General features: G+C 40.0%; 1 protein-coding gene across 2 annotated transcripts in view; it reads right to left on the reverse strand.

Annotated features, from left to right (window-relative positions):
- NEK7 (NIMA related kinase 7) overlaps positions 1-12,669 on the reverse strand; it is a 103,038-nt gene that overhangs the window by 39,932 nt on the left and 50,437 nt on the right. For both annotated transcript variants that reach the window (XM_081039340.1, XM_081039339.1), the window contains exons 4-5: positions 9,386-9,448; positions 7,776-7,886 (exon numbers count right to left, since the gene is read on the reverse strand). In XM_081039340.1, the coding sequence (XP_080895466.1) occupies positions 7,776-7,886; positions 9,386-9,448 (174 nt within the window). The remainder of the gene's footprint in view (positions 1-7,775; positions 7,887-9,385; positions 9,449-12,669) is intronic.

The raw sequence follows: 12,669 nt of genomic DNA on the forward strand, positions 1-12,669 counted from the left end.
TTGTTAAAATCCCTAAGTTCTGTATTACCTCATTATCAAATTACTTAAGCATCAAAGAAAACCCACGTGGTATTTGTCAGTAACACTGCATCTATAAAAATAAGTCCGTGTAACACACCTATCCATACACACCACATGCAGACATCAATCTACGTGGACACACACCCACACAGGTGTATATGCAGGATGTGTAGGTACCTATGTATACAACAGTCAGTTCTGTACAGTACAGTCTGCAACCTTATGGTGCTGTGTAATATAAGGTAGGCGGCAGCCTTATCCCGACGACTCGCGGGCCCCAGGCCACATCTGGAGTCCCTGGCAGCTCACAGCTGGCTGGGCTGCCCGCTGTATGACAGATGCTGAAACAGACAGTGTGGGTATCTGCGTAACCTGCAAATCAGAGCTATCGAAGACACACGGTACTGCTGGCAAGAGTTTATTGTTTTAAGGATCCAAAGGTCAAGAGTAAAAGACATTTCAAAGTGATTTTATTTCCAGTACGGCCTCTAAATTTGGTTGAGCACAAATAAAAATGTATCTGCAAATGTAAAAAACCACCACCCCGAGAACGTGAACAGGATTTACAAGTTATCATATTTGAAGATCATAATTGTCTCCAAACATCGTTGCTATTTTAGCTAAGTCGTCCAAGTTGTGGTGAGTGTAATTCTCCAACCTCACCCCCACGCCCCCAGTGCTGGGGGACCAACGCCTTCCCCTTGAGCGAGAGCTGCACTGTGCACATGATAAACCAGCACCCCTATTGCGGTATCTTACAAGAAAGGAGGGACGTCGCAGACGTCAGTAAAGCCCCACGCCAGCAGAACGGAGCCTGCCCCGGGTGGGCCTGATGTGATCAGGGAGCCCGTCAAAGAAGTCAGAAACGCCCCTGCGGGCCTTCAGGAAGCAAACTACTAGCCTGTGCAGAGGGCCATGGGGCAGGGGACAGGGATGGCTTCTAGGACCTGCAGGTGCCCCAGCTGACAACCAGGAAGACAGCTGGGTCTTCAGTCATCCAACCACATGGAACTGAATTTTCCCAGCAACAGTGAACATGGAAGAAAATCCTAAACATCAGGTGAGGGCACAGCGCCAGCTGGCACCTTGATACCTGCTTCCGTCACAAACGTCCACACTTGGAAAACATCCCCACGTTCAAATAGGTCACAACACGAATTTATACTTTTGGTTTACAGGATCAATACATAAAACATGCCGTCATGTCTTACTGTCCAATAATCGTGCTGTGGCAATACTGCCACTGATAACCCTCTCGCCTCAGCAGCCAGTGGGTCAGGGCACGTGGGGTAAACTCAACGGGTGGAGATCCGAATCTTACAGAAGAGTGGGATTTAAATATCGAGGACTTTTTAAAAGGCGTGGACCCAGTGTCTCCACGGACGTTTGCACAGAACCAAATTTCTAGCACCGTTTGGCATCGACAGGACCACATGTCCACCAATCAGTGAAGTAAGTCAGACAGAGAAAGACCAGCTCTTACTTCTATGCGGGATCCCAAAACGCCAAACGAATCAGCAAAAAGCCCACACACATACGCAGAGTCATAGAGAAAGAGATCAGGCTGGTGCTTACCAGAGTGGGGGTTGGGGAGGGAGACTGGAGGAAGGTGGTGGAAGGGACAAACCTCTAGTCATCAGAGAAGTACGTTCTGGAGTGTCAGGGATCACACGTGTGACTACGGCTAACGCCACTGTGTGACATGCAGGGAAGGTGTCGACACAGTAAATCCTGAGAGTCTTCCTCCTAAGGAAAAGCACTTTTTTTCCCTCCTTTGCTTTTTCTTTTAGTGTACTCACATGAGATGATGGATGCTGGCTGAATTTATTGCAGTAATCATTTCGCGATGTATGTAAGTCAAACCATTAAAGCTGCTTACTTCATGTACAATGATGTGCGTCAATTCTATCTCAATAGAGCTGGGCCGGATAAGAGGAAGAGCTAGACTTAACTAATTATTTGGAATGGTGCCACTCTTGGCACAAAATGGATATCCATTTAAATTACTTGTATTGTATATTTCACTAAAAAATATTAGTAAGAGTGATACCCACTTCCTTCTTAGCCAGTGTGGTATGCTATGAGAATCTTCTGGAACATAACAAACTTTTGCGTTTCTCCTCAAGAGACATATAACATTGGGTTATATTTTGTTTTACTGATCTTGTAGCAAAATATACGTTTTTTTTTAAATTTGTTAAATATATGCACTTATGTCCTTCTGTCTCAAACTGAACTTCTAATAGGCAGTCAGAAATAGAGAAATTTTAAATATTTCAACGAATAAACTATATTTTGGCAAAATGGGCTCTGAAGATTTAAAATGTATTTTAGCAGTATTGCTAATGACAAGCTGAAAAAAGCTCTCCTTTTTTCATTTCCGAGATAGTCTCTCATCTCCCTACATTCAGTCCCCATCACCACATGTTTCTTGGCAGGAGAGGAGCAACATGAACAGTGTGGAGAAGGCACACTACAAAATGGAGCGCGTGTTGGTCCAATTCAGGAGACAAGAAAGAAGGTTTAGCGCAGATATCACAACTTGTTAAGCTGAAATCTAAGTGTTTTGTAAGAGTCTATTTTCCTTTAAAATTCTGACTACTGATGATAAAGAAATATATGATGAGAAATTCTGGATTTCCTTTTATCCTAAAACTCATCTGGGAAGTATTTCATCTGACCACAGCCTCAGGTAGTCCTTTGTCACTAATTAGAGAAATACTGAATATTTCAACTATAAATCACGTAATTATATTTGTCAGCCTGCTCTAAACCCATTAATTATTTACTTGTAAAAATCTTTGATGAAATGCTATCCAGAGGCTCATTTCTGGAACTCAGACCAGGAGCTCTAGTTCCACTTCTCTCCCAATTAAGCTGAAGATGCGAGACCGCGGATATACTGTTGTGATGTGCACTGACTCTCCGCATCTCTCACCATGAAGAAATGAGTCCCATTACTTACAACCCCAGCATCTACTGCTGTCCTTACTAAAGCATTAAGTCACTGCCACGTTCCTTCATACGAGAAGCTCCTATGAGTTTTTCCTGATGTAGTCTCTTTTATAAAGATCAGAGTACAGCACAAATAAGAGAGTTTAGAAAACAATTACAGGATTTCTTAGGGCCAAAAAGAAAACCCATTCTTACGTGAGCACGCTCACTGTCTTCTCGCGCAGCTCACCATCCGGCATCTCCGCAACCCCCGGGAGAGTAGATTGTGAGGCAGCAGGAAACTTCTGATTCTTACACAGCCACCCAGGCCCACCTACTGACCTCTCGCACAGAGACGTGTAACAAACGTAAGACCCTCACCTGTCACACATGCAGGTACCACATATTTATTGAGCTACTACTATGGGCCAGATACCTCCCTAGAAACTGAAGGTAGCCTGGTGAGCAAAGCGGTCCCATACTCAGGAGTGTTAAGTCAAGTAGGAAACGCAGACATCAATCAAACCGCCACACATAAAAATATGGTTATTTTACTAACTGGCTGAATTACTAAGTGGTATGAAAGAAGAGTATTCCTAGAGTATTAATAACATAAAACAGTGTATGGGTCACAGGAAACAGCCTTGAGAAAGTGATGTCTGAGTGTAGAACTGAATGATAAACAGACAAAAACTCAACCAAGAGTGGGGAGAAGAGCATGGAGGCGACGGAAGTGCACCCACAAACGCCCTGAGGCAGGAAGCTGCACGGAGAAGGGGACGTGATGATCAGAGGGCTAAGTGGGATAAAGAAAGAAAACTTATAGGCCTATCGGAGAGGTGTCATCGTCAGACAGGCACAGAGAGCTGTGCGTGTGTGTGCACGTATTTGTACGTATGTCTATAAAAATAAACATATTCGTTAGCCCTCATAATAATACTTGAGACAGGTATTATTAACCCAGTTTCACAGACAGTAGCTCAGTCATTAAGATTAAGTACTAAATCAAGGTCGTGTAGCCCCATAGCTTCAGACGCTTCCATGGCCATCAGAAGTCCCCAGTCTGGACTCGGCTGTCCTGTTACAAACTCCCATGATAACCCATACTGCTCCTTTATCAAGTTATTACAACTGCAGTTACACAGTTTCCTGTGAGTACTAGCTAAAGGCCTCTCTCTCCCACTAGACAATGAGTTCCAAGAAGGCACAAACGATGTATGTGGCACACAGTAAATATCCAATAAATGAATACATTAAAAAGCAATTTTTTTTAAAAGCTACAAATTGGTACAACTATTTCAGAGAGTAATTTGGCAATTATCTATTACGATTTCAAATACCGTACCCTATTCCTCAAATATTATTTATAGCAATGTATTTATTGATTTATTAGAATATGTATGATATTGTTGTATTGATAGATACAAAGTTTTGTACTTGAGTTTTCTCTGTAAGAATTTAAAACAATGGAAACAGTCCAACTGTCAAGAGATAATTAAATACACCGCGATGTGTCTAAGAAAGAATGCACTTATCAGTTTATATTTGTGTGTGTGTGTGTTTGTATGGATGCATGTGTGTGTGTAAAGACACAAAATAAAGTTAGAAAAGTTTTGTGCACATGAAAGTCAGTGGTGATCTGAGAGATGGGAAGGTAGGGATGAAGCGGTAAGGCTCTTCACTACTTGAGAAAGCTAATGCAAGACAAAAGGGGCTTCCATTTTATATTCAAACATAAATGAAACAAACACTAAGCTTACTTGTCAGGTGGAGAGAAAAGCCATGCTACGTGCACCATTAACATGCATCAATTCACAATAAGATGAATCCCAGCTGAGGAAGAACCAGGAGACATCTCCCAAGTCATTCAATCATCCTCCCTCAATACAGTTAGATACTTGGTCAGGTCTAACATATCATCACGCAAGTATGACCAGGATATGAAGACGTTTTCCTCATGTGAAACTGCTTCAAACTTCGTTATGGACTTTGGTGTAAGTTTCTGCAGTGACCATTACACGGAGACGATTATAAGATCTACAGGTTGGAGTTTATGTCTTTCAGGCCTTAGAAGAGCTCCAAGGCATCTGGGAAGCCTGAGCTGGCTGCCTCACCCGCTGACGAGGCACACTGATGGCACCCGGAGTGAGAACAGGGATCCTTAAAGGCTTACACAGTAGCCCCCCTCCTTGGCACTCCTCCTCTGGGGAGAACCAGCCCAGAACCACCGAAGTGCATTAAGTTGCCCATCAGCTTATAACTTAGTAGGAATCAGCTGGTACCTTTTATTGTTTAAAGAAGCTTCCCAGTCTTTTACATGAGAGGTACCTTCTGATTGTAGCCAGAAGCCCCAGGCTGTTGTAAGAGTCCAGTTATCAATTCTGTAATGGTAAGTGACCCCACTATAATTAAATAACTCTTGTACCTAAATGTTTAAGCACAGAATTTTGTCTTAGTTGTCTCTTTTGTAAGGACTGTGTTTGTCTTTCCATGTCTCATCGATAGGCAGCTGTTTTGCAAAATTCTGCATTTGTGTATTTGCATTTCCTTTTAAAATTCAGACTATAAATTTTTATTGTTCATTAATTTTCAAAGACATATTTTGTTGGTGATTAGTTGTTTGGGCAAGTGATGGGAAGTCCCTACAAGAGAAAATCAGATAACTGATTAGAAGTGAGTCACTCTATCCATGGGGTTTAAACAGTCAGCTTGATAGCATTCTGTGATAGTAAGATACTACCTTCCTTGTCTGTAGTGCTTTTATAACTTAGAAAGCAATCTCCAAACTGTGTTTACCTGACAGACCTGGAAGCTGAGCCTGGGGGAAGTTAAGTGGCATGGTAGTTCCAGTGGCTGGGCTCAGACTGGAGAGAGAGCAGGAACTCATTGCCAGCGCCCGCCAAGGCCTTGCTCAGAAAACCTGGGAAGCCTTTGCAGGGAATGAATGCAAGCTGTGTGCATCGGCATTTCTCGGGGAGAGGTCAAGGGTTTTCACCCGCTTTTCCTGAGGAGTTCTGTGATACCAGAATCTCTAAGGGCCACTACAGGAAGACACAGGGACTCCTGCGTCAGCCAAACCTAATTTCCAGTGCCAGTTCTTCTATTTGCTAGGAAGGACACTTGTCTTCCCTAGGTGTTAGATGCAGCTCTCGGAATCCCTGTGAAGACTGAGTAGGAGAATGCAGACCAAGCACCTAACATTGTTTTTAACTCCTCCCAATACCTCCAGGTAACAGAGATTACGAGCTGTGCTCCCGGCTCTCTGATGGGCTGAATATACACACAGAAAATGGTCAGACCACATATAAAAGTAGAACTGAACCACAACCTTCAGCAACCTGACCAGAAAACCAACCTTTTATCTATAACCAACAACCCAGTCGGCTGTGTCAGGCTTGTCGGAAGCTGGGCCGCTCCCTCCAGGGATGATCCAGGAAGCTAGGCAATCGCGTGGGTAACAATCCACCCCAAGTGGCGAGGGCCTGATGAAAAACTGACAGCTTCCCTAATTTGTGGCCCCACTTCCAACTCAGGACCAAGCAGAGAAAGCCCGAGATGCCTCTCTAGCCAATCACACACACATGCCCCACCTGTAGTGAGGTCACCCCCAGCTTCTCCACACCGACAGCCTCCAAGCAGGGCACACATGACGCTGTCCCTTGTTTCCTCTGCACAGATTTCCCACTCCTCTGCTGAGTCTGCCAGAGCGTTAGTGACAGTGGCTGACACCCTGCTACACCAGCTCAGAATAAATAGCCTTTGCTGTTCTCGTTTGCTTCTCTTCGTTGATTTCCACACTGTTCAACTCCTCTCCCAGAGCAGAAGTTTAGCTGGGCACATGACCAGCCAAATGAAGACGATATATCCCAGCCTCCCTTGTGGCTAGATACATTCATGACTCAATTCTGGCCTTTGGGATGAAACTGGCAACACTGTGTGGCAACATCCAGTAATGTGCCTTAACATATAACATATAGCCGGCAAGTACCTTTGGTCCCTTCATGCCGGGATGATGACTGCTCAGCTGTAAATAGGCTTGGTCTCTGAGAATTCCATAGAGCAGAACTGCCAGACTGGCCCCAGAATTTTATGTAAGGCAGATATATAAATAACAATAATACAGCAGTAACTTCCACTGTATTTCACACATCCTTACTACATGTGAGGCACTGTTCGAAGCTCTTAATAATTACCAATTAGTCATGTACCTCTGAGGTACATTCTATTATTATTCTGATCTTAAGAAAATGCAGCAAACAGAAGTCACTTAGCCAAGGACAAGCAGTTTTTAGGCTACTGCTATTTGGGGTTTCTATAGTTTGCAGCTGAACGTAAACTCGATTAACACGCCTTTAGCAAAGAAAGTGAAGTAACTGTGACGTGGATGAATCAGCTTTGATGTGCCAGGTCTGAATGCAAAGCCAATTTCTGCTTCGATGAATCCCTCCCAGAAACAGGTCAGCCTGCTCTAGAATCCCTTTTTGTCCCCCTTCGCCTGATGTCCATAGATACAGGATTAAGGCTGGTCTGCTCAGAGGACTCCGGCTGCAAGATTTTAACTTTAGCTCATAGAAGACAAGTCTCTTGGTCTATTTCCAAGTTACTTTCGAGCATTCACACATCTTAGTCGACTAGCTTGAACTTCACCAGCTATGCCAGCTTTAGAATCATAACTATCACTACTGCCTACCATTTATTATATACCCACCCTAGGTTAAGCATTGCATTGAGGTCTTTAATTTAAAGTATCTGATATGCCTGTATGTGTATTAGACAACTCTATTAGAAAAAAAAAATCTTTAGGTGTTTTCAAACCTTACCTTTATCATTCTGGAGAGATCACCAGCATCTGCTAATTCCAAAACTATGTTTAGTTCATTATCTTCAATGAATGATGCATAATATTTAATTACATTTGGATGGTTCAGTTGCTAAGGAAAAAAAAAACAGGCATCAGAAAGTTTTCTTGTAAATTCCTAAGAGTCACTTACAGTTTTGTAACTTAAGAATAAACTTAGTTACTATGTTTCATTTTTAAGTTACAGAAATATTAACATGACAGTGTACTTTACTTCAACATAGTGAATTTTGAAACAAGTATTGTAATTATTAAACATAAAACTAGATATCAATTAATTTTATTTTAATATCCTTTACAAGAAATAATAAATTATGTACTTAAAATTTTTTAAAGTATTGCTACTCCAATAAATATGCATTTAATGAATGACAGAATTAAATCATCACTTGCTGAAAATTATATCTTTCAAAATCAGAACTGTCATTTCAGGACACTAATTGGTAAATAAAGCGTTCATTTTTACTCCTATTTTGAAGTTAGGGCTGATCCTAGTATAACTACAGCCAGTGATAAAACAAACGAAAACTGGCATCTATTATACTGTATATACTGTTTCTACAAATTACTTTTACATCAAATAATACAAATATATGGGACTTATTTATCTACGGGGGCTGATTCACCATGTAGAAATACATGAATCGGTCTATACACAGTTAAGATCTTTTTGTACAATCTTTTGGTTCAGTCTTTAAACAAGTTAACATTAGACAAATAGTTTCTCAAAGAAAATTATTCAAGAATTGTCCCAGAGAGTATGTACACGAGTTTTTTCTCTCCTTTCAACTTAGAAGTTTTTCCCCAACAAAGTTTATGTATATTTTCAAAGTACTTACTCCACGTCCCAGGAAGTAACTACAACTAATAGAATAGTTTAAAAGCATAGATCATTTTGAACTTACTCTTATCTATTTGGATCAATCTGAATCATTTTAGGCACAAACAAAAAAATGGATGGCATAAAGAACACCCAGGTCCTGTCTACAAGTTAAAAATGTAAGAAGCCACAGCATTCCTCAAAAGAAATTTTACAAGAATAAAAGCAGCACAGAGATAACTGAAATTTCAGTCACATTCTTTAGGTGGATGAGAAACTGAAAAACTAATTCTGACATAGGCTTCGCATCACCCTTTCTAATCTGGAAAAATGATTCAGAAATACTATTAAAAACCATGGGGGCCATTTGGGGTCCACATTCTCCACATATCACATCTTGAGATAATTACTAATGGACATTTATATTATTTAACGTTTAAGAACATGTCTTAATTGGGATGGTCAAGAAAATACTTCTTCAATGTTTTATACCCATTTTATCTATTTCATAGTTTGAAATGGGGGCAAAAAGGAAAGCTAATCCTACCAAATGTTCCGATTAAGTTATTTACAATGAATCCAAAAGGTAACTCTACTCTTAAATATACTAAGATTCAAACTTATATAGTTGAAATAAGTGTGAGATAAGTCTTAAACATCTTTTTGCTTGTTAAGTGTAATATTTTAATAAATTACTTTTATCAACATATCTGGTTATGTTCAAAATAGTCAATAGTTCACTGGTTATTTACCTTAAGGAGATCTATTTCTTTGATACAATCAGCACGGGCTTTGGCATCCATTAAATCAAATATCTAAAAATAGAATCCAGAATTATTTAATAAAATAATAATCTATAGTTCAAGCATTATGATATTCTGTATATAAGTATACACACACTGAAAACGTTCTTTCTGATGAGCTTTTGGGAGCTGTAGAGATCTGTAAGTATTTTATTTCGTGTTACCACCAGAGTTCCCATTTTCCCTCCAAAGGCAGTCAGTCGTAAAAACGGGAAAAGAAAACAGCTAGACATTTCAAGTCTTAAGTCCAAGTGGACAGAATGGAAGATGTGATCATTAATACAATAAAATAATAGTTAATATATATTGAACAATTAATATGTGCTAACCATACTTCACGAAGTACCTCATTTAATTCTCATTTAATCCTTAAGGTACAATAGTATTAGTAATCCCGTTCTACAGACGAAGACAAGCAGGTTTAGAAAGCTTAAGAAATTGACTAATAGCTAACTAATGGAACAGCCAGAAATCGTTCTCAGAGTTAACCAACTATACCCCACGCTCGGAACCACTAATCTGCATGATCAAATCATGTCTAAAAGGTGTAATGCCTGAATTCTTAATGGGGAGCTATCACTCCAAGGAGGTGAAAATTGGTTCTTTGGCGAGAGGAGTGACAAAAATCTCTGTTTTAAGTATAAAGCACAGATACACATACAATACATAAACAGATATACTGTATCTGTGGAATTAAAATTTCACAGGAGATGAGTAATTAGGAAAAAATGTCTGAAAAGGCTCCTTGGGAGATGATAATGAAGAAAAGGTCGAGAAATATTGGCCTAATGTGAAAAACATAAAAAAAAAAAAAAAACACAAAGGGCTATTTCACATGTCCCTGAATACAAATCTCTCAATGTCCTAAGTGTGTGCAAAGCAGACAGTATATAAAAAGCAAGATCCTAAATATTACAGAAACTATATGGATAAGTGAACACTACAAGCTGATTGAAACCCCAGTGATGTAAGAAAACAACTTGAAGGACTTTCTGGTCATCAGCACGATAAAGGCTTCCTGACAGAGACAACGGGCCAATCCGGATGTTCCAGGAAAAGGTGGTGTGTAAACTGACAGGAGCGGCGTGATCCCAGCCTCGTTAAGTTGAGAAGCAATTCCGGAACACCTGCCAGAGGGCATTGCCTCCTTACAAATACTGCTGCGATCCTCAGCACATTCTCATAAGGTAGGTAATAATGGCTCCAATTCAGACGAGAGGACAGAGGCTCACAGAGGTTCAACATATGTGATGGTCGTAACACTAGGAAGTGACAGAACCACGACTGGAACCCAGGGTGCTCCAGCTCCAGAGTCTGTGTTTTCCCCAATGGCCCAGGCTGTTGCAAAGTCTAACACATACACAACCGACTAGTACCCTGTTCCCTGAAAGTAAGACCTAGCCAGACCCTCAGCTCCAATGCGTCTTTGGGAGCAAAACTTAACATAAGGCCGGGTATTACATTATATTTATTATAATATTACATTACATTATATTATATTAGACCCGGTCTTATGTTATAGTAAAATAAGACTGCGTCTTATATTACTTTTTGCTCCAAAAGACGCATTAGAGATGATGGTCCAGCTAGGTCTTATTTTTGGGGAAACACGGTAAGTTCTAAAATGCATGCGTGTGCAAAATGTGGTGTCATGAACTGAAAAGGGATTCTCCACGTAGGGAGGGTATAACGTGAAAGCTGAACCTTGAAGAAGTACAGGATTCTGCAAGTAGCAACACAGGTATTCATATCTAAAGCCTAAAATAAATACAGAAGATGCGGGCAGGAGGACAGCTCATATGAGGCAATTTGGCTCTATAGCACTCTTAACAACCAAATATGCACGTGGTTCTAATTTTTCCTTAATTAAAAAAAATCAATGAAGAAAAACATAAAATTTTAAAACAAAAATAGAATCCGTAAACTCACTTCCTGAATTTGAGTTTTTGCTCACTCCCTTCCATTTCTTGCACAAAAGTATGTCTTCGACATAGTGAAAAGTTACAACAGTATATAAAACGGTAGATGCTTTTTCTTGTAACATTACAGAAAAATACTTTCCCTATTTTACAGTCTTCAACTTTATTTTGATTATACTGTTTCTAATGAAAACTGCTAATATCAAGTTTATGTTTTTCAAGTTTTAATGTGAAACAGCTAAGTACTGAATATTGCTAAGATTTGAAAACATATACTCGTGTCCTAGTCAATGGTTTACAAAAAGAGAGAGAAACTGATGGTTATCAGAGTTCCTCGCACTTATTCAAATAACAACAAAGGAAATGTGTACGCCAATGCATGCATTAGAAATAGTAGCTTCTCTTTTCTCCGTTAGTAGTAATTCTAACCACTTTAGCCACTTTGAATTGTGTTAACTACTATGATTTCAGGACAGACAGAACGGAATGGAATGAAAATGAAACAAGCAAAATAAAACAAAGAAAGGACTATGAGTGGCAAGTCACTGTCACAAAGTTTATATAAAATATCAAGTAAGAAATTTTGTTGCAATTGTCAAGCCCTCGTATATATCAAACTTTGGGGAAATGAGAGAGTCTATTAGATAATAATGGACACTAACAGCAGGGGTTTAAAAAACAATAACAACTGCCTGTATTAAAGCACAGTGTGACACAATGCACGGAACGGAAAACCTTATACACCGCAATCCTCTCCAAGATATCTGTTTTATTCTACATACAGATAACATAAGAAGGTTAACTCGTTCATGATCTTGCTCTTTTACAAAACCATGTTGCATGCCAACTTATTCGATTTTATTCTAGATAAAATAAGAAAACCATCTTGCAGTCCTCAGAATGTACCACCAGATGCAGAATGCAGACGGAACATGGAAAATTCACACACAATGTGTGAGAGTTGCTGGTACGAAGCGATGGGAGAACCTCCAGGGGGAGCAGTATGGCGGCCAGGGGCTCCCACGCTTGATTTATAGAGGCAGGAAAGTGTATTACACTTTTCTGTAAGGGACCTTACAGAAAAGGAAAAGCAAAAGTTCATTACTTAAAGGTATAAGCTTCATATTGAGCAATTTCACATAGAAAAGCCACTGGTTCCCCAAAGGCCCCAAATGATGCCAGAAAAACGATGTTGTTACTATGTAACACATTAAATAATAAAAACAAATGTTAATGTAAACAAAAAACTTTGGACTTGATGTTAGTTACAGGAAACACACACACTACGTATGCTTAAAAATGAAGATGGCAAGA

Source organism: Rhinolophus hipposideros (genome assembly GCF_964194185.1).
Source record: "Rhinolophus hipposideros genome assembly, chromosome: 26".
Lineage (NCBI taxonomy): Eukaryota > Metazoa > Chordata > Mammalia > Chiroptera > Rhinolophidae > Rhinolophus > Rhinolophus hipposideros.